A 23,463-nucleotide genomic window follows, 5' to 3' on the forward strand; every position below is an offset into this window, starting at 1 on the left:
TCTTTAGAATACTATACCGCAGTAAGAAACAACGAAATCCAGTCATTTGCAACAAAATGGAGGAATCTGGAACACATCATGCTGAGTGAAATAAGCCAGTCCCAAAGGGACAAATACCATATGTTCTCCCTGATCGGTGACGACTGACTGAACACCAAGAGCGAAACCTGTTGGAGTGAGGTGGACACTATGGGAAATGGTTGCTTGATCAGCATAGCCCTGACTGTTAATGAACAACTAAATACATTATCCCTCTTAGTAGTTTTTTTTGTCTGTTCTACTTAATATGACTGGTTTAGATCTGTAATTGATGCACAGTTATTCTTAAGTGTTGAAATTTAACTGAAATGTGATCCCTGTTAAACATAAGAGTAGGAATAAGAGAGGGAAGAGATATATAATTTGGGACATGCTCAAGCTGACTTGCCCCAAATGGTAGAGTTAGAAACATACCAGGGGACTCCAATTTAATCCCATCAAGGTGGCATGTACCAATGCCATCTCACTAGTCCAAGTGATCAATTTCAGTTCGCAATTGATTATAATGAAAGGACTAAGAGTCAAAGGGAGCACATAAGCAAGTCTAGTACCTGCTAACACTAACCGATAGAATAAATAAAGGGGAGAGTGATCCAACATGGGAAGTGAGATACTCAGCAGACTCATAGAATGGCAGATGCCCTAAATAGCACTCTGGCCTCAGAATCAGCCCTAAAGGCATTCAGATCTGGCTGAAAAGCCCATGAGAGTATTTCAGGCATGGAAAGCCAAGACACTCTGGCAAAAGATCTCTGTGAGTGAGATCTCAGTGGAAAGAACAGGTCTTCAAAGAAGGAGGTACCTTTCTCTGAAGGGAGGAGAGAACCTCCACTTTGACTATGACCTTGTCTAAACAAGATAAGAGTCGGAGAACTCAAGGGGCTTCCATAGCCTTGGAAACTCATGACTGGAGCATAGGGAGATTACTGATGCCATAGACAGGAGTGTCAATTTGTAAAGTCAACAACAGGAGTCACTGTGCACTTACTCCTCATGTAGGATCTCTGTCCTTAATGTGCTGTGCATTGAGATTTAATGCTATAACGAGTACTCAAATAATATATTTCACTTTGTGTTTCTATGGGGGTGCAAACTGTTGAAATCTTTACTTAATGCATACTAAATTGATCCTCTGTAAAAAAAAAAAAAAAAAAAAAAAAAAAAAGAAAAGAAACTATCAACTCCCAACTTGACTCTCACTGGGATTAAACATGACAATAGGTCTGATCTGATTTCATCATCATTTAAAAAAAATCATCTATTATTTTTCACTTTATGTTTCTGTGTAGGAGCAAACTGTTGAAATCCTTACTTAATGTATACTAAGCTGATCTTCTGTATATTAAGATAATTGAAAATGAATCTTGATGTGAATGGAAGGGGAGAGGGAGTGGGAAAGGGGAGGGTTGTGGGTGGGAGGGACGGTATGGGGGGGAAGCCATAGTAATCCATTATTCGTACTTTGGAAACGTATATTCATTAAATAAAAGTTAAAAAAAAAAAAAAAAAACCCAAAGCCAGCATCCTATTGAATGGGGAAAAGTTGGAAGCATTTCCACTGAAATCTGGCACCAGGCAGGGATGCCCACTCTCACCACTGCTATTTAACATAGTTCTGGAAGTTTTAGCCAGAGCCATCAGACAAGAAAAAGAAATCAAAGGAATACAAATCGAGAAGGAAGAAGTCAAACTATCCCTCTTTGCAGACGATATGATTCTGTACTTAGAGGATCCAAAGAACTCTACTAAGAGACTATTGGAACTCATAGAGGAGTTTGGCAAAGTGGCAGGATATAAAATCAATGCACAAAAATCAACAGCCTTTGTATACACAAGCAACGCCATGACTGAGAAAGAACTGCTAAGATCAATCCCATTCACAATAGCTACAAAAACAATCAAATACCTTGGAATAAACTTAACCAAGGACGTTAAAGATCTCTATGATGAGAATTACAAAATCTTAAAGAAAGAAATAGAAGAGGATACCAAAAAATGGAAAAATCTTCCATGCTCATGGATTGGAAGAATCAACATCATCAAAATGTCCATTCTCCCAAAAGCAATTTATAGATTCAATGCAATACCAATCAAGATACCGAAGACCTTCTTCTCAGATCTGGAAAAATTGGTGCTGAAATTTATATGGAGGCACAAGAGACCTCGAATAGCTAAAGCAATCTTGTACAACAAAAACAAAGCCGGAGGCATCACAATACCAGATTTCAGGACATACTACAGGGCGGTTGTAATCAAAACAGCATGGTACTGGTACAGAAACAGATGGATAGACCAAGGGAACAGAATTGAAACACCAGAAATCAACCCAAACATCTACAGCCAACTTATATTTGATCAAGGATCTAAAACCAATTCCTGGAGCAAGGACAGTCTATTCAATAAATGGTGCTGGGAAAACTGGAATTCCACGTGCAGAAGCATGAAGCAAGACCCCTACCTTACACCTTACACAAAAATCCACTCAACATGGATTAAAGACCTAAATCTACGACCTGACACCATCAAGTTACTAGAGAACATTGGAGAAACCCTTCAAGATATTGGCACAGGCAAAGAATTTCTGGAAAAGACCCGGGAGGCACAGGCAGTCAAAGCCAAAATCAACTATTGGGATTGCATCAAATTGAGAAGTTTCTGTACTGCAAAAGAAACAGTCAGGAGAGTGAAGAGACAACCAACAGAATGGGAAAAAATATTTGCAAACTATGCAACAGATAAAGGGTTAATAACCAGAATCTACAAAGAGATCAAGAACAGGTCTTCAAAGAAGGAGGTACCTTTCTCTGAAGGAAGGAGAGAACCTCCACTTTGACTATGACTTTGTGTAAACAAGATAAGAGTCGGAGAACTCAAGGGGCTTCCATAGCCCTGGAAACTCATGACTGGTGCATAGGGAGATTACTGATGCCATAAACAGGAGTGTCAATTTGTAAAGTCAACAACAGGAGTCACTGTGCACTTACTCCTCATGTAGGATCTCTGTCCTTAATGTGCTGTGCATTGAGATTTAATGCTATAACGAGTACTCAAACAGTATATTTCACTTTGTGTTTCTATGTGGGTGCAAACGATTGAAATCTTTACTTAATGTATACTAAACTGATCCTCTGTAAAAAAAAAAAAAAAGAAATTATCAATTCCCAACTTGACTCTCACTGGGATTAAACATGACAATAGGTCTGATCTGATTTCATCATCATTTAAAAAAAATCATCTATTATTTTTCACTTTATGTTTCTGTGTGGGAGCAAACTGTTGAAATCCTTACTTAATGTATACTAAGCTGATCTTCTGTATATTAAGATAATCGAAAATGAATCTTGATGTGAATGGAAGGGGAGAGGGAGTGGGAAAGGGGAGGGTTGTGGGTGGGAGGGACGTTATGGGGGGGAAGCCATTGCAATCCATAAGTCGCACTTTGGAAATTTATATTCATTAAATAAAAGATAAAAAAAAAACTTTCTCCTCAAAATTTTTTAAACATATTTCACATGCATATTTTATATGATGTTGATAATGTAAATCTTTCATCTTTGGGCATCTGATTTTTTAGTTTGTTGTTCATGCTGAGTATTATGGCTGATCTGTTTGTGATTTTAGTGATTTTTTTAAATTTGTGAGCACAAATTTTTACAATTTAATCTTTGGGGATTATTTTAGGTTTTAGTTTTAAAATTGCATTTCTTCAGAGAAGACATGTTAGCTTATGTTAGGTGCCTAAGGCAACTATCAACCCAAGATCACTTTCAACTACATTTTTGCCTTGAGGCAAGAGAATTGAGCCACACAGGTAGAATAAATTCTAGCTCTAAGTTCGAAGGAGTGCAAAATTTCCCCAATCTCGAATCTATGCCAACAACCAAGTTTCCTTCCAAAGAGTAGATTTTTCCTACTTTACTCACTGAGGTATATATGCTTCAAGATTCTTGCCTTACACATCTCACAGTATTCACAAGCTGTCTCCTACAGTGTTGTTGTTGTTGTTCAATTTGAAAGGCAGAGTTCCAGAAAGAGAGGAAGAGATAGGGAGGTCTTCCATCTGCTGCTTCACTCCGCAAATGGCTGAAATGGCCAGGGCTGAGCCAGAATGAAGCCAGGAACAAGGAACTTCATCTGGGTCTCCCAGGTGGGTACAGGGGCCCAAGATCTTGGGTCATTTTCTGCTGCTTTCCCAGGCGCATTAACAGGGAGCTGGATGGAAAGTGGGGCAGCTGGGTTTAAAGTAGGCATTTATATGGGATGCTGGCACTGCAGGTAGCCGGTTAACCTGCTATGCCATAGCACTGGCCCGTCTCCTACATTCTTACACAGTGTCCTGTAGAGGTCAGATTCTAAACGATCAAGGACTAAAAATTTCTTCAGGGCAAATCCTACTCCTGTGTATTTGCTTATCATAATGGAATTGTTGTACTTTTTCAATATTTCTGGTCTCTGATTTTTCCCCTTACTCTGGCCAGCTCCACGGAGTTTTAAAAAAGAAAACGATTTACATATTTTACAGGCTTTTTAGGTGAACTAGAAGGAATAGGTTACACCTACCACAAAAGTTGTGCAGTCCAAATATGAAGATACATTAAGACAATTTGTCACCTTTAAGTCAGTATATTTTAGTAAATAATTATGCTACATCACATATTGTGAGATCACAGGAAATCAAGATCCAGAGATCAGGAGACCTAATTTTTAATTCAAGGCCTGCAGTTAACAAACATCATAAATCACTTTGCCTACATACAAGGAATAGATGACATCAATGATTTTCAAATTTTTTATCCTCATAGCCTTAAACACCAAAGAGTTGTTACACAAGGTTCAAGAACCACGCCCCTGGGGCCGGCATTGTGGCGTAGTAGGCTAAGCCTCTCCCTGCAGTACAGGCATCCTATATGGGTGCCAATTCATGCCCCAGCTGCTGTTCTTCCAATCCAGCTCTCTGCTTATGGCCTGGGAAACTTGAGGATGGCCCAAGTGCTAGGACCCTACACTGCGTGGGAGACCCAGAAGAGGCTCCTGGCTCCTGGCTCCTGGCTTCAGATCGGCGCAGCTCCAGCCGTTGTAGCCTCTGGGAAATCAACCAGTGGATGGCAGGCCTTTCTCTCTGTCTCTCCCTCTGTCTGTTATTCTACCTTTCAAATAAATAAATAAAATCTTAAACAAAATAAGACTTCTGCTCCTGATCTAAGTAGCTGAATAGTTATGAGTTCATGTTTTAATATATTAATAATGTGAAAAATTTCTAGCTTAAAAATATTGAAATCATTGAACTAGAACAGTAAATTCAGTTCCTTTTAGTTTTAGCATTCTAGAACTACTTTCACTTGAAATAGAACCTTAAACTAGCAATATTTAGGATATACTTAGTCTAGGAGATGAGAATAATTGCAATTAAATAATAATACAGTTAATGCACCTGTAATATGTCTGTCATTATACCAGATGTTTTAAATGAGAATGATATTATCTAGCTTACTAATGTGTTGGTGAAATACTTAAATGGGCTAAGTCACATAAAGCATTGAACAATTCCTAATACAAACTAATAAAATCAATAAATGGCAGCTACCATGATGATAATAATGATTACAATAATAAAGCTGATAATAGTGACAAAAGTGACAAATAACTTAATAATCTGTTTTTTTGGACTTCAAAATAACAAAGGAGAAACTCAAACTCATCAACACCTAGCTAATAAGTGGCAATGCTAAGATTCTAAGTTCAGTTTAGAAAACTACTAACCAGATGCTTCTCAGTATGTCATATACCCTCTCAGATAGCAAACCCTAGTGCTTAAAAGTGAAAGATTCAGCCATTACTTGAGACATTAGAGAGTAGATACCCAGCGCTACGTGATCATGGTGTCACATCCAGTCTCACTACCTATGACCTATTAACCCAATTAAAGTCAGAACAAGAGTTTAACTTGTTAGAAATCTGAACTATCTGACAGCTGAGAACTCCTCTATGATGGTTTGAAAGGCTTACAAGAATCATTACAACTAAAAGTACTTCATGTTTTTGCTACCGAAGTGGCAATTTTAGCCATCACAGTTCTCTTTGCTAGAGGAAGTGTCTGGACTTACTCCCCATGTCAGAACTGATCAACAATTAAGCTGTCATAGTTTCCTTCATTTTAAAGCCTTGACTCAATGTTATCTGTATGTTCTTCATTACATGTATTCTTTGGGCTTCTTTTCTCTTTCTATCCACCTGCTTTTGACAGCCTAGAACAAGGATCCACAAACACTGTTGCAAACATAAATAAAAAACTCATAATAAATACAAATATACTCCATAAATATACATAATTTTTGTCAATTAAAATAAAACTTAAAAGAAATATATGGTATGATAAAAAAATGCTGATTTTTCTAGTGCATAGCCCTCTATCAAGCATGTGACCTGTGACATATTCACAATTCACAATGCAGAAAGTGGGGTAAATTGTATTTCAAAGATGGTTAAGGGGCCGGCGCCGCGGCTCACTAGGCTAATCCTCCGCCTAGCAGCGCCGGCACACCGGGTTCTAGTCCCGGTCGGGGCGCCGGATTCTGTCCCGGTTGCCCCTCTTCCAGGCCAGCCCTCTGCTGTGGCCAGGGAGTGCAGTGGAGGATGGCCCAGGTGCTTGGGCCCTGCACCCCATGGGAGACCAGGAAAAGCACCTGGCTCCTGGCTCCTGCCATCGGATCAGCACGGTGCGCCGGCCGCAGCGCGCCAGCCGTGGCGGCCATTGGAGGGTGAACCAACGGCAAAGGAAGACCTTTCTCTCTGTCTCTCTCTCTCACTGTCCACTCTGCCTGTCAAAAAAAAAAAAAAAAAAAAAAAAAAAAAAAAGATGGTTAAGGGCTCATGGAACAAAATAATCTTAATGTCAAATTCACTTTGGTTGAGCCTGACCATCATATCAAAAGTGAAGAATTTTTTAAGAGATGTATTTACTTATTTAAATGAGAAAAAAATAGACAAAAGAGAGACACACAGAGAGATTAAGATCTTCCATCTATTATTTTACTCTGCAAAATGGTCATTACAACCAGGACTGTGCCAGGCTGAAGTCAGGATCCAGGAGCCCCAACCAGGTCTCCTACATGGGTAGAAGGGGTCCAAGTACTTGAGCCATCTTTCACTGCATCCCTAGGAGCATTAGCAGGAAGCTAGCCTGCAAGTGGGCTATCAGGAACACAAATCAGCACTCACATATTATATCACAGAGTCACAAGCAGTGGTTTAACCCATTGCACCACAATGCCACACACACAGATGTAGAATTTTGAAAATCCGGGCCTTCATTTGAGCAGTGCTTACTTATATTTCTGTAGAAGTGAGTGAGTAGTCATCCATGCAACATTTATGGGGCAACTATTCTGTTGACTGCAGAATCATACAAGTATTTGGAGACAACACAGGGAAGTTTAAAATACTCTCTGCCCTTGGGGAAATTACAAATCTTATGGAGAGATAAGCAAAATATGGGGGTGCGTCAAAATGAAGTATTACGTGAGATGTGAGCAGGGCAAATAGTCCAAGCGTTTCATAGGAGGAGGAATTACTTTCAAATGGCGTGAACCTAGGGTGGGCAGATGCATGAGAAAGGGAGGGACACAGACACTAGTGGGAAGAGTAGCACTCCAACCCTTGAGGAAAAAGAAAGCAAGTGTAGAGAACATGAAATAATATGGTAGAAGGATAATGGTGGCAACGATTAACATTTATTGAGTTAATACTATGTGTTAGACAACTCAGCTAAGTATTTTACCCACATTATCCCTTTTAATTCTATTAACAACTCTAGGAAACTAAACTATTACCCCCACTTTACAGGTGCAGTAATTGAATCTTGGTGAAGGTAGTACATGTATAAACAGTATACAGAGTCAAAATCCAGGTCTGTCTGAGGCCAGACATTTTTATCATTGAGCTATTCCACTGTCCTACAGCAGCAACACATTTCTCAGAATCCTATTGACCAAAGGTTAAAGAGGATGTCATTCATGCATGCATATATTCAAACACACTAAAACTGAGGTCTCTTCTCATAATCAAAATGTATATCTTATCCTCCAGGTAATTCCAAACCTTTTTAACCAAAAAAGCTTAACTTGAACCATTTCATCTTTCTGTGAAGGTCTATGTCTTACTCATTCCTCTCAACCAAACACTCCTCACACTGAGATATCTAATTGGCATATGGCTTATTGGTGGATGGAAACATGAAGAGAAGAATGGGTCGGAAACTAATGAATAGATCAATTAAAATGTAGGGGCGGGGCCAGAGCTGTGGCATAGCTGGTGAAGACACCACCTGCAGTGATGGCATCCCATATGGGCGCCCGTTCCAGTCCTGGCTGCTCCACTTCTGATCCAGCTGTCTGCTGTGGCCTGGGAAAGCAGTATTAGATGGCCCAGGTCCCTGGGCCCCTGTACCCACACTGGAAGGCCTGAAGGAGGCTCCTAGCCCCCAGCTTCGAATCAGCACAACTCTGGCTGTTGTGGACAAGTTGGGGAGTGAACTAGCAGATGGAAGACCTCTCTCTTTCTCTGCCTCTCCTTCTCTCTGTAACTCTGACTTTCAAATAAATAAATAAATCTTTAAAAAAAAAAAACTGTAGGGGCATGCAATACTCCCTGCTAACAAAATGGAAGGAAAAATTTCACTTACTTAATAGTCACTATATTTCTTTCTATTTTTAAAACAAAGAGAGAGAGAGCCAGAGAGAAATCTTCCATCCATGGTTCACTCCCTAAATGGCCACAATAGCAGGGGGTAGGCCAAGTCAAAGCCAGAATCCCAGACCTCCATAAAAGTCTCCCACATGGGTGTCAGAGGCCAAGTACTTGGGCCATCTTCAGCTACTTTCCCATGTATATTAGCAGGAAGCTGTGTTGGAAGAAGAGCAGCTGGGACTTGAACCTGTGCTTTGATATTAGATGCCAGTGTCACAGGAGGTGGCTTAACCTGCTGTTCCACAACACCAGCCTCCATATTTCTTTCTTTACATATTTGTATTAAGGCATAACTTACATCTTCCAAATTCCATCTATTTTAAGTGCACAGTCTGATGATTTTTAGTAAATTTCCACAGTTATGAAGCCATCACAACAACCTACCATTCCAGCTTCTCAGCAGCATTCTTAAACCCTACCTTGGCATCTGAGCTGGTTGCCATGGCCTAAATCCTCAATTAACTCTCCACCTTCCAGAATCCTTCTACAGGCTTTGTCTTTCTTATCAGATGTGTCTGAATACCATGGCATTTAAGATATACATCTTCCTTTTCTGGAATTTGTATTCAGTTACTGCCCACAATTTCTCTCTATCAAGTCCTCCAGCTACAATTTGATATATTTTTTCTTCTGCTGCTGGTTATCAACAAAGTCTGATGCATGAGACTTCTCAAAGTCACCAGCATTCTTAAATACCAATTTTCTTTTTAATTAGAAGCTGTGATCACATTATAGAACATACTCATAAATAACCAATAGTCAAATTCTTTTGCTTGACTATTTTTAATAAGAGACTCTAGAGTTTCTGAAATAATTATATAACGAAGCACACAGTGGTATTTTTAACTAGCACTGGTCAAACACAGAGAAGACTTTAATTATTATTTTTTTATTTGACAGGCAGAGTTAGACAGAGAGAAAGGTCTTCCTTCCATTGGTTCACCCTCTAAATGGCTGCCACGGCCGGCGCACTGCACTGATCCGAAGCCAGGAGCCAGGTGCTTCCTCCTGGTCTCCCTGCGGGTGCAGGGCCCAAACACTTGGGCCATCCTCCACTGCCTTCCTGGGCCACAGCAGAGAGCTGGACTGGAAGAGGAGCAACCGGGACTAGAACCCGGTGCCCATATGGGATGCCGGCGCCACAGGCAGAGGATTAACCAAGTGAGCAACGGCGCTGGCCGCAGACTTTAATTATAAAAGCTGCTACTTATCAGCTTCTTCCAGCACACTAGGCATAGGGCTAAATATGCTATACATACTACTTTGTTAAACCCTCACGACAACCCTAAAGATTACTCTTATCTTACAGATTAGAAAAATGTATCTGGATCTTTACTTGTCCAAGGTAATATGGCCAGTAAGTGAAAAAAACGACAATGTGATTCAAATTCCTGTTAGGACTACTAAGAAAAAAATTCTGAGATTTTAAAACCTGGAGTTATAAACAACTGCTAATGACTACTCTCTGAACGTACTTGTAGATTGTAAACCTTCTATACACTGTAATACTTGTAAAAACATCCATTTGGGGATCAACTACAGATTCTGCCATTCTTTCAGCACAAATTAAATCTAGACAAACACCTGTGTCTGATCATTTCTGGTCTCTGAGAACACTTTTCCCTTTCTCTAGAAGCAATGACGCAAGAATCTCAATTCACTATAAGAAACCATAAAGGAAACAATGCTGACTGCTGGCATGTCCCACTTTCTATTGTGTTATATCATTGTGGCCTGTAGGCCACTGCTATTCCATTTGGTTATCCTCACAGGCCTCTTACAGTTCACCTAGCTAAAACTGAACTGTTTTTCTTTTTTTAAAGATTTATTAATTTATTTGAAAGGCAGAATTACAGAGAGGCAGAGGCAGAGAGAGAAAGATCCTCCATCCACTGGTTCATTCCCCTAAATGGCCACAAGAGCCAGAACTGGGCCAGTCCAAAGCCAGGAGCTTCTTCCTGGTCTCCCATGTGGGTGCAAGGGCCCATGCATTTGGGCCATCTTCTGCTGCTTTCCCAGGCACATCAGCAGGGAACTGGATTGGAAGTAGAATAGCTGGGGGTACAAATCAGAGCCCACTTGGGATGTTGGCATTGTAGGCGGCAGCTTTACACATTGCAACACAGCACCAGCCCCTAAAACTGATTTCTTGATCTGACCTCCCAAATCCATGCTCCACATTTACTCCCCCGCATCTATCTGTGGCACTTTTACTACCCATTCTACAAAACTGAGTCATCTTTGCCCTTGCTCCTTAAATACCAGCCTTCTCTAAGTTCTGTCAATTTTGTTTCATAAATATAACTTGAATCTCCCTCTGTCTCTCTCTCCCATTCCACAACAATAAGAAAAACCCATCCTACTCCAAATTGTTATCATATCTCAAACAGACATCACCTCATTTGTCCTTCTGCTCTCTCTCTCTCTTTCATGTCACTAATCCATTTCCACACAAAAGGATTTTTTTAAAACATAGATTGGATCATGTCAATCTCTTAAAAATCTTCCAAGGGCTTCATATTTTTATTCAAAATAATAACATATTGCATGCTGGAAAATTGCTACAAGAGTATATCCTAAATATTCTTATTAAAAAATAAGTATGTAAGGTGATAGATATGCTAATTAAATTGATTTAATCATAGCAAATGTTTATGTTTATTAAAACATGTTGTACACTGTCAATGTGTATAATTTTTATCTGCATACTACACTTTAATAAAGCAAGGGAAAAATTCTTTTTAAAAAGGAAAAAAATATATGTATACATATTTTTTATTCACAGAAGCCTTCTTTGCCCCCAAGTCTAAATTACAACCCATTATTCTTTCATATATCATCCTAATGCTCTCATTCATAGCAGTTATCATTTCTATTGTGGGATTTTTCTTGTTTATTTGGAGAATGCCTCTTTCCCCACTAGAAGCTTACCTCTACAAGGGAAAGGGCCATGCAAGTTTGTTTACCTTGTGCATAAGACAATATCCAACACACTGCCGGCACACCACTAGCATTTATTGAACTAATGACTCATTCCTGAGAGTGCTTCAAAATTAGAATCAAAAGAGTGTTTTACAGATAAATAAACACAGTATTAAACAGAGTGCTTTCCCGCAGATGGTAGCAGATGAGTGAAGCACAGATATAAAATCAAATATGATTCCTAATCTCTCTCCATCACCTCATGCCTTAGCCCAGCTATGAATTTAATCATTAAGGAAAATTTGAGCAGAACCAACCTTGGCCTGTGACAAACAGTACTCCACTGGCCATTAGCATTTCCTAACCTAAGAAATACCTAGAATCTTTCCAAAGAAATAAACCCTGTTTCTTTCTCCAGGAACCAGTCAGTCCATTATCACTCATCACTTTAAGACTCAAAGTCAGAAGAAAAATAGCTAGTCACACAACAGAGCATTACCTATAGATTAGCTACAAAGATGACTAGGACCCACTTGGAACTCGCATTTGAGTGGTTAGAAGGATCAATTGTTCAGAGAAAGGCACATAATCTGCTGAAATGAGAGTTCAGGTTTTACTCAGACCACCTCCCTAATTTTAGTTCAGAGCAGAGGTGCCATTCACTCATTCATTAAGTATATATTAAGTACCAAGCATGTGCCTAGGTCCTATGCTAGGCAACTGAGATACAGGCAGGAATATCAAAAGCATCATAAACAATTCTTTATTCATTTTACATTCTAGCAGGAATGCCTGACTTCCAGCAATGGGTTACAAGGGATATTATGATAGAGAAGAGCAAGATGCTCCTGGAATCTATCACAGAGAATGGTCCTCACACAAAGTACTAAAGAGATATCTCCTCTTAGATAAGTGAGGTTGACTGAACAAGGAGTTCCAAATTCATGGATCAGCAAGTGGTCATGACATGTTCAAGCAAATTAATGAAGACACATAAAGGTGGAGGTCACACTTTTTTTCCTTTGGCTGACAGCAGTACAAAATTTGGATTCCCTCTAGGGATTTTGTATCTAGAGTTATGTTATCAGTGAAAGGCCCATAAAACTAATAAAATGGTTTTCATTTTCGTTCTTTAAATCTATTGCCCTAATCTGCATATAATAAGGCTTGCCTATTAGAATGAGGCCTCCACATTGTGATTCTCCAAGTCCCATTCTATAATTATGGCAAGGTCATTCATTCATGCTGCTGCATCTCTCACTTCTGCCCAATGATAGTTTACTCCTGAGACTTCTTCCACAATAAAAATTGAATGGGACACTACCCCTGGGCAGGACTTAGCATCTCTAAAATAGTTCACTTTTGACTCCATACAGAGCACCATTGCTTCCCCTCTATCTCCTTCCCCTAACATATCCTCAGCAGATCAGGCAGGCTGCCTTCAAAGTTGTATAATTGGACAATCTGAAAATGCACTCCAGGTTCTTCTACTCTAACTCAAATTTCAGGAAGTCAATACCTCTCATATTTACCACTGCTCACCTAGCCTTTAAATTCACACACAGAGAAACAGTACACTAAGGAGAGCATGTTCCACTTGTCTCAGACGTATGGCATCATCACTACCAATGGATTGGTTAGGAGGGATTTAGCCCAAAAATAAGTTATGAGAACTAGATGTTCTTACAACCTTCACAATTAGCATACTTAGCATGGGAGAAGCCTGGGTCCTTGAAAGTAAGAAAATGCCTGAAGCTTTGTGTGAACAGACAGTTGAGCCATCAGGATGGGCCTCTTAGAGACGAAGCTCCAGACTTACAGGTTCTTAGAAAGCTATTGGCTTCCTTTGTGATAGTCTGCGTGGGTTTTCCTGTCCAAGTTAACCTCACCCAGGTTTCAAGTCTCCTCTCCTGGACAACACGTCTCCTTCTGGAGGCTTCCTAGACCTCAATCCATTGTAGCATCTTCAGGGTCAAGAAATTAATACACTTCCTGAGACTGTACTCTCTTTCAAATGTCTCAATGGTGGAACTTAGAGTCCAGACCATATTAGCCCATGGTTGCAGGGGGTTTGAGCAGATCCCATCTATCAATATGCGGACGAGGATCTGACTCATCTACAAACTGCCAGGTCCTCTATTTGGGCACCAGCTTACATTCTCATTAAGTGCCTCCTTTCCAAGTCTCTTTTAATCTCAAATATCCTGAAATCCTTTCTCTAAAACCAATTCAATTATAATTTCACCTAAAATGATAGGGAATGCTAGAGTACAGGGGAGGTGGAATCTGCAATGCCCAGACCCTTTGGGAAGATTTAATTGAAGGGCATAAAATCTTAAATAGTACAAATAATCCCAGCTAATTTCAGTCCAGGCCAGATGACGATGCAAGTGGGCATGAATTAAAATTACAAATAAACACATTGGAAACAGATGTTGAGAAGAACTTTTTTCCCAATATTGAAAGTTATAAACATGCAGCAAAATCTTCCAAAGTCATTGGCGACATTCAAGATACAATTAGAGCTGCTGATTGTAAGGGGAATGAAACCCTGAGGAGTGTGTCAGGAATTGGGGTACAGAACAAATGATTGGTGTGTTTCCCTCAAGCAGTGCTGAGAATGCATGGTCAAGATTGTTGACTTTTTTTCAGCCTTCAACTGAAAGCACTGGAAATTCACAAGCAGCCTTTTTACTTCCCTGGATCTACATTCATGCTTTTATTACTTCTTCCCAGGTAGGAGCATAGATGTCACTCCAGTGCCCCTTCTCCCTTTTCTAACTAATGGCCTCAAACTTCAACTGGGCAGACTCCTGCTTTAGCTATTCCCTCAAGGTAATGAGGAGGGTAAACAAATTTCTTACTGCCAGCACAAACCGTCCTGAGGGGGAGAGAAATGCTGCAGCAGTGATTAGAGCTGTTCTTTGCTGCTAGTGACTGAGACCTTGAGCTCCAGCAGTTGCAAAGTAGCCTCTCCCTGCCAATGTCTATCACCTTTCTCCCTTTCACAGGTTTCTTCTTTACCTGCTCTGTAGTTATTTTCCTAGGGGCATCCCTGCTTCACTGATAGCCCTGAAGATTTAACCACCTGTTCAGCTGGTTACCTTTTTTTTTTTTTAATCTCAAGGGAAGAGGAATTTGCTTGGCATTATCCAAGAATGGGAGAGACAAGGAATCAAAGCCCGTAGGTTGGATCCAAATTCTGTTAATACGATAAATACCCTATATCTGTCAGAGCTTGATATTCTTAATTCTAAGGTCTTGGGTTTAACTCTTACAGAGAAAAGATCAAATATCAAGCTAGAGTCTGCACCATCCATCTTGATTATCCAGGGAAGTGGGAATGGGTAGGCACCATATAGGAAAATGAGGACGACTCACCAAGAACAATTAACTTCATAATTAAGTTAACAATTTATAATGCAGAAACAACTTGTGACTCATCAAAATGAGTTTTAACATTATTTTCTATATTAAATACTTGTAGCCAGACAGCTGATACTAAAAGAATATCATTCAAAAATTCATTGACATGACAATGACAGAAACACACTATGGGTGGCAACATATCGTTATCCCTACTTCGTCTCCTACATTTAAAGAATCAACTCATAAAATGAGATCATTAAAACAAATGCTACTTTTTAAATGTTGGAGAGCCTTATGTATGTTTTATGAAGGATCCTCAAAAGATTCACAGAAACATGTGTTATAAAAAGAAATATGCATGCATTTTGGGGACTTAGAAGTAGACTGGAGAGACCTCAGTCTGCTGGGACAGTGTCTACGATCTGCAGACAGCTTGCATCAGGTTCCTAGGTAACAGGATCTTTCAGCAGATATAATGTGACCAAGGAAACTTTTACTGTACTTGAAGGAGTGAAGTTTACATCTTAGGGCCATTATAGGAAGAGTGATTAACGACCCCATTGTTTGCTTCTCCCTGCATATAGATAACACGGAATGGGGGAATGAGTGGGAATGTAATTCACCTCCTTAATCAATAATCAGGTCTGTTAGCTATTACTAAGTGTTCTTCAGTTTTCAATGAGGTATTATTATATTTTCAGTGTGATTGATAACCTCACATAAATCTGTCTTTAAACTTAACTCAGTACATGTACTCAACTCTACAGAAAGAATAAAACTTGTAACCAAACTCAGGCTTGGGCAGACACCAGCTCAGGCAACTGACTGGTTGTTATCGGTTTTAAATCCTTAGTTTGACTAGCTGAATAAACTCTGACATCCCAACCAGACTCATTATTTCAGTCAACAATATAAAAAAAAAATTGTACCAAATCTTTTAACTTCATTCTTCATGAGCTTTTTGAAGCAGATTAGAGTCAAATAATACAACCTCAGGAAGTTTTCTCAAATGCCTCATCTAAACCTCCCCAAAGTCAGGATTCCAGATCTCTGTCTGGGTGTCCCACATGAGTAAAGGGGCCCAAGCACTTGGAACATCTGCTGCTGCTTTACCATGCTCATAATCAAGAATGCTGGATAGGGGCTGGCACCATGGCTCACTTGGTTAATCCTCTGCCTGTGGCGCCAGCATCCCATATGGGCACCGGGTTCTAGTCCCGGTTGCTCCTCTTCCAGTCCAGCTCTCTGCTGTGGCCCAGAAAGACAGTGGAGGATGGCCCAAGTCCTTGGGCCCCTGCACCTGCATGGGAGACCAGGAGGAAGCACCTGGCTCCTGGCTTCAGATCGGTGTAGCTCCACCCATAGCGGCCATTTGGGGGGTGAAGCAATGGTAGGAAGATCTTTTTCTCTGTCTCTCTCTCTTACTGTCTAACTCCATCTGTCCAATTTAAAAAAAAAAAAAAAAAAAAAAAGGAATGCTGGATAGAAAACAGCCTCACTGGGACTTGAACCATTGCCCATGTGCAATGCTGGCACTGTAGACTGCAACTTAACCCACTGCACCACAACACCAACCCCAAGAAATACTTTTCTATGACTTCTATTTGTTTTTCACATTTTTTCTTCTGCTGTAATATTTTCTGAGTCTAGAGGAGGGGGAGGTTGGACCATTATTATTCTGACAAGGCTTGGAAAGTTCTGTGGGCCTCTTCTATGGCCAATTATTCAGTTCCTCTTGCCCTCCTCTCCTTTCCCTTTCCTATGCTTTAAAAAAAAAAAAATAAAATAAAAAAAAAAAAAAACAGAAAGTAATGAAAATGTGAGAAACACTCAATTTCTATGTAAAGTAATTTTCATCCTGCATATGGAAAGGCTGGACCATGTGCTTGGTGGATTGAGATTGTCCACAGACGCAGGCAGCTAAGTAAATGTAGGGAGGTGGGATTCCGATGAACTGAAATACATACATCAGGGGTGAGCACCAAGCTGTAGTAACAGCGGAATGACTTCTGCCACCCTAGTGTTGTTGATTACAGGAACCAAAGTGGCTGTGGCTCTCAATGCTCACACCAAAGACCCTTCAATAAGTGTATTTATCATCTCCCTCTGTCTCCTACGACCATCAGGTTATTCATCTGAGGGAAATTTCCCCAGGAGAGCACTGTTCCTCAGAAGTCTACATCCACGTCTTTCTCATTCCTGTCTGGATACTGTGAAGCTTCCACATTTCCTTAGGGTTCTGTTGAGCCACCTCACCTTATGACCATTTAGGGAGTGAACCAGCAGACACAACCCCTCTCTCTCTCTCTCTCTCTCTCTCTCTCTGCCTTTCAAATAAATGTTAAAAGCTTCAAAAAAAAGTATTTCTCACAACATTGTGAGAGATTGCTACTTCTTTTTCAATGTAAGTACAGATTTATTGTGTAACAATGGTAAAATTGCCTAAACTAATACAAAAAGGATAAAATGAAAATTAGCCATAATCCTACGTCCCGAGATTATTAGTTTGTTGCTTTTATATGCACATTAAAGCATATATATCTTTAACATAAACAGAACTTTTCCTAGATGCTATTTTCAAACAATTATGTACTTTGCCCCCAAATTTTTGAGGGCTTTGCCTTATTTTGTTTATGCATTTTTAGGGTGTTTTTCTTTTTTTTTTCTTTTTTTTCTTTTTTTTTTTTTTTTTTTGGACAGGGAGAGTTAGACAGTGAGAGACAGAGAGAAAGGTCTTCCTTCCATTGGTTCACCCCCTAGATGGCCGCTATGGCCAGTGCTGTGCCGATCTGAAGCTAGGAGCCAGGTGCTTCCTCCTGCTATCCCATGCAGGTGCAGGGCAAAGCACTTGGGCCATCCTCCACTGCCTTCCTGGGCCACAGCAGAGAGCAGGACTGGAAGAGGAGCAACCAGGACAGAATCCGGCACCCCAACCGGGACTAGAACCCGGGGTGCCAGTGCCATAGGCAGAGGATTAGCCTATTGAGCCCCGGTGCCAGCCCCATTTTTTTTGCATTCGTATGGTTTTTTAAAAGTTTTTAATTTATACATAATTATACAAGTTTAGAGGACATAGTGAGATGTTTTAATCCATGTGTACAATGTGTAATGATCAGATCAAGGAGACTGGCTTATTCCTCACCTTGAACATGTATCATTTTTTTGAGGGGAGATTGGGAACATTCAAAATCCTAATTGATATTTGGAAATATGCATTTAATTATTGTTACCTCTACTGTACTACAGAACATTACAAGCTATCTCTCCTATTCAACTATTATGTCAGTTCTGAAGATGATTTTAAGAAATACTTTGGAATTAAGAGATATGGGGTAAAACTTATGCAGGGGGCTAGCATTGTAGTGCAGTGAGCCAAGCTGCTGCCTCAAAGCTGGCATCCCGTATTGGAGTGCTGGTTCAAATACTAGCTGCTCCACTCCTGATCCAGTTCCACACTGAAGTGCCTGGGAAAGCAGCAGAGGATGGCCCAGGAACTTGGACCCCTGTCACCCATGTGGATGGTGCTTCAGGCTCATGGCTTTGGCCTGACCAGCCCTGGCCATCTGCGAAATGAGTCAGCTGATAGAAGATTCTCTTTCTATATATATGTATACACACACACACACACACACACACATATGTATACACATATCTATGTAAAATATTTCAAATAGATAAATAAATCTTTAAAAAACTTGTGGAGAGAGTATTTCAAGGCCACATACCTTAGAGCTTTTGTAGATTCATCTTTTTGTTAATTCTCATTTAAATTGTAGGGTTCAATGAAGAAGAGATACCAACTGCTCAGACAGATAAGTCTTTCATTTGCTGCCTCCTGCTGCACAGGAGATACCCCAGCATGTGGACAAACAGGATGGATGTTCTGGGATTTGCTGTGCTATGGCTGAATATGGAAGAAGGATGTAGTGATGGCAGGTGCCACAGAAAAGAGCCTTAGTCAAAAACAGTGCTCCCTTCATTCCAGCATCTGAATTCTGAAATGGCTATAGTAGAGACCAAAGGGAATTCGTGCAATCAAATGTTTAGCTTACCCAACGTCCTGTGAAAAATTTTTCCTTACTATATCTCTGAAAACATGCTCCAGTTCCTGTCAAATTACAGAGTTGTCAAAAATTATAAAATAATTCTCCCCTCTCTCTCTCTCTCTCGTGCATGCTCTTTCTCCCTTCCACACAAAACCATCAGCTTCCAAATAAAAGAACTAGTGATTTTCTGACTGAAAGGAAGAAACAGGTACAAAGAAGTAGAAAACTCTTCATTTCACAGAAAGGCCCTAAAATAAAATCTGTGAAGTCTAATTCCTACTCCTCATTCCTCCATGAAAGCTGAGTCAGGTTTAGTAAAGGTGGCCAGATTGCTAGCACAGGGAGCCATGAGTTCTGCTTTTCAATGAGATGACACATCTCTCAGTATCTTCACTGATGAGGAAGAACATGCACAGTAGACAAATGTAAGAAAAAGCAGTGACATCAACTCTATCGTAATTTAAGTCCAACCAAGGAAATTCCTCTTGAATTTCTGTGACCTAATCAATAATTCTGCTCTAATGAAACCATAAATCAGAAAAGATTTGCATAAACTGAGTCCCACTTGGCACCTCAACAAGTAGCAAATGATAGATTTTGCATTAAATTATAAGAACCTCCTAACAACCCTATCAGTTACCAATAAATGTATCCCTGTGAGAATTCTACTCAATCTCAAGGTATTTTTAAAGCATTCCAGCCACAAATATGTTTGTAGTGATGAAAGCAGATAATCAAAGCATGATTAGCTTGTCACTGATTCTAAGAGCTACTGTTGGCCATCCATGGATAAGATTTTCCTAAGAATTTTACTGAAGCATAGCTCTCTCATGACCAACCACAGAGAAATCTCAGCCTAAGCTGAAAACATGTCATGATAAAATATATATTTGTATATTCCAAAAGGCACTAAAAGAGGAGTCAGAAAATTAAGTACTGCCACTTGATTTGTAAGTAAACTTGCACTGGAAAACAACCACACCCATTGCTACATATGATCTATGCTACTTTCACACTACACCAGCAGATTAGAGTCATTTTTAACAGAAATCATCTGTTTCACAAATCCTAAAATATTTATGGTCCTTTACAGAAACATTTTCCAACACCTATGCCAGAAAAAAATAGGATAAAGTAAAATATGAGGGGTCTTTGAAATGTTCACAGAAAATGCATGGTATGGAAAAACCAGGCAAGGAATTCAAAACAATGTTGACTCAAAATAAAGCTATCTTTTAATTCCATTTTTTCAGATTTTTGGAAATACCCTCACGTGAGGTTAATGGAACTAAATGAATATGCTTCTGGCTCCTCTTTAACTCTGGAAGCTTAAAGAATAAGTCAAGAAGGATCCAATTTACTATCTGAGAATATTAAGTATTTGAAGTAGTTATGGTTTCAAAATAATAGCTTTGAGTTTAACTGGATTTGTTTTTTTTAAAGTTTGAATAAATTCCAGGTTATCCTTATCTAATTCTACTTGAGTGAGGTGTTTCAGAAAGGAAGTGATACTTAATCTTGAGTTTGAAGAAACAATAATAAACTTGAAGATGAACAGAATTCCAAAAAAGATAAAAAAAACAATTTCTGCCCAAGAATTAATTAGCAAGAAAGGGTTACCTACTTGAAGGTATTTTTTTACAGGAAGTAAAAAAATTGCATAAATATCTAATCCATACATAAGGATCCACCCTCTATCAGATATGAAAATTGGCCCTCAGACCAGAAGGCTTCCTGAAAATACAATAATGAGGCTAACAGCTATTATTACAGGAACTATAATTAGTATTATAGGAACTATCATTTATTAACTTTATCACATGCCAGGTATGATGCTAGGCACGTAGGCATTTTCCCATTTAATCTTCACAGCAGTGTTGTGGAGTAGACACTATTATTATCTTCATTTTACAATCAAGGAGATTATGACTGAGAAAGGTAAATAGGCTATGCAAGTTTCTAAAGAGCAGAGCAGAGTGTCGAACCCATGTTATTAACATCACACTCTTCATTCAACCCTCACACCTAGTAAGGCCGCCCCAAGCCCCACCCCAAACACAGTCCATCACCAGGCCCACTTACCCCTACAAACACTGCAGCACTGATTCTCTGGAAGAATATGATCCTTTTCTGAGCAGTTCAAAGGAGGGCACGTTTCTGTGATTTTAACTAAAACTCCACCCTGGAAGTCAAACATTAAGGAAACAAAAAAGATGTTTGTAATTTTAGTCAATGACACAATGATAACAAATTATAACAATTAACAGTATTTACAGGAATTCAATGAATAATGGTTAGTACCACAAATTAAACTGACAAGACTCCTGGAAGGGAAGGCACATTGCTTTTCTATTTTAGAAAAGCCTCCATTTTAACAGCTTTTGGGTATCTTCTATGGAGCAGAAGGTCATTCACTGTGGTAAACTGGTAAATTCTTACCAACTGACTCTTGAGTAAGGGAGGCCTGACTTGTAGCATTCACCAAATTTCTGTGGTATGTGCTGATGATGGTTGATTTGGAGTTAACTACCAGAGAGCATTGGAAAAAAAAAGAGTTGAGAAGTTTTGCACAATGAACTTCTATAAGATAATGAATTCCTGCTCTGGATAACAGGCTTTGGGAACCACAAGACAAATAAGACATCATCCTTGCTCTTGATAGCTCACCATTTGGTTGGAAAGAGAAAAGAGTTTCTTAAACTAGAAAATGTAAGCCAGTAAACTCCTCAATAATGTGCTCTAAGAGATGTATAATAATACATCAATGAGAATAATTCATTTGCCCAGGTGGGAACAAATTATGAAGATGCTACATTTGGAGAAACTTGAATAATAAAGGAAGAAGAGACTTTCCTATAAAAGGAAGTGGATCAGACCCAAAGCATATACATATGACTGAACTGAAAGACAGAAGAGCACCAGATTTTCTCCAGATTAAAGAAAATCATTTATAATAAAATGTTAAATATTCAGCAAATGAACTTTTCTGACCTTACTTTACGTAAGGCTCTCTGTGTAGACATGACAAGCATCTGTATTTAGTTTTACACTGAATTTTAAAAGTCAGTACATTCATTATTTTTAAAAAGGTTTGAGAAGGGCTGATGCTGTGGCATAGTAGGTTAAGCCTCTACCCGCGGTGCCGGCATCCCATATGGGTGCCAGTTTGAGTGCTGGCTGCTCCTCTTCCCATGCAGCTCTCTGCTTTTGGCCTGAGAAAGCAGTAGAAGATGGTCCAACGGCTTGGGCCCCTGTACCCAAATAGGAGACCTGGGAGAAGCTCATGGCTCCTGGCTTCAGATAGGCCCAGTTCCAGCTGTTGCAGCCATTTGGTGAGTGAACCAGCAGATAGAAGACCTTTCTCTCTGTCTCTTCCCTCTCTCTGTCTATAACTCTACCTCTTAAATAATAAATAAATAAGTAAATAAATAAGGTTTGAGAGTTTCTTATTTTATCTAAAACATTGAATCTTCCCTGATCATGCTGAAGGGGATGTTTATGTCAACCAGGTAGCAAACTTGCTAAAGAAAGCATCATTTAAGACTAAAAATTAGTTCACAAAATAGGAGGGAAAAAGGGATGGAGCTGAATAACCAAGAGTGGTATAGGAGGCACAGAGCTTCTCTAAGATTCTCTAACACTTTAGTGGATCCACAGTTCTCTGGGTTGGCAAGAACTCCCACTACATCAAGCACTTACATTCTTAAATATGAATAGAGATATAACTTCAAATGCTAAATAAAAAATTGAAACTGCTCTTCTTGGATTATTTGCATCATGGCTTCCTCCTCTTAGAATTTCCAGCCTGGAAATTCTAGCTGCTAGCAGTCTCGTCTTGTCTTTCTTTTACTTTTTCTCTACTTCCTAGTCTTTCCTAAGGTGCCTCTTATTTTTCTTCTGGGCTTAAGATCTAAGAACTGATCCTGCTCTAATCTCCCTGTTCCTTTAGATTCCATTCTCCCTCAGTCCATGCCACTCTGGGTAGCATCTATCCTCGAGAGTGAGCACAAGTCATCATGCTAGTGTTCCTACATGATGTGCCTTCATTTCTGCAATGAACAATCAAACCAATGTTTACAAATCAATAGGATTTAGTTATCTTACTATGAGTGGCATGACCTAAATATAAAGGAGAACACAATGCTGAACTGCTTACCATGATTGCTGCCAAGTCTACCCTTCAACCTTAAAATATGTATTCCTACTTGCTGCCTGATGGAAAAAATAAATGGTAGACACTGTCGAACCCCTTTTATCAGTTCAGTAAGCCTGTCACCAAGTTTCTGAGTGCCTTGCTACTAACAGCTCACCTCTGTGACACTTAGTGGGATGCCCTGGGGCA

At 39.6% G+C, this 23,463-nt stretch overlaps 1 protein-coding gene across 2 annotated transcripts in view; it reads right to left on the bottom strand.

The window, feature by feature from the left end:
- Positions 1-23,463, bottom strand: part of NELL1 (neural EGFL like 1) — a 1,050,155-nt gene that overhangs the window by 758,698 nt on the left and 267,994 nt on the right. For both annotated transcript variants that reach the window (XM_002708986.6, XM_002708985.6), the window contains exon 11: positions 21,204-21,303. In XM_002708986.6, the coding sequence (XP_002709032.4) occupies positions 21,204-21,303 (100 nt within the window). The remainder of the gene's footprint in view (positions 1-21,203; positions 21,304-23,463) is intronic.

Source organism: Oryctolagus cuniculus, chromosome 1 (genome assembly GCF_051225735.1).
Source record: "Oryctolagus cuniculus isolate XC-2025 breed Fujian yellow rabbit chromosome 1, ASM5122573v1, whole genome shotgun sequence".
NCBI classification, from domain to species: Eukaryota; Metazoa; Chordata; class Mammalia; order Lagomorpha; family Leporidae; genus Oryctolagus; species Oryctolagus cuniculus.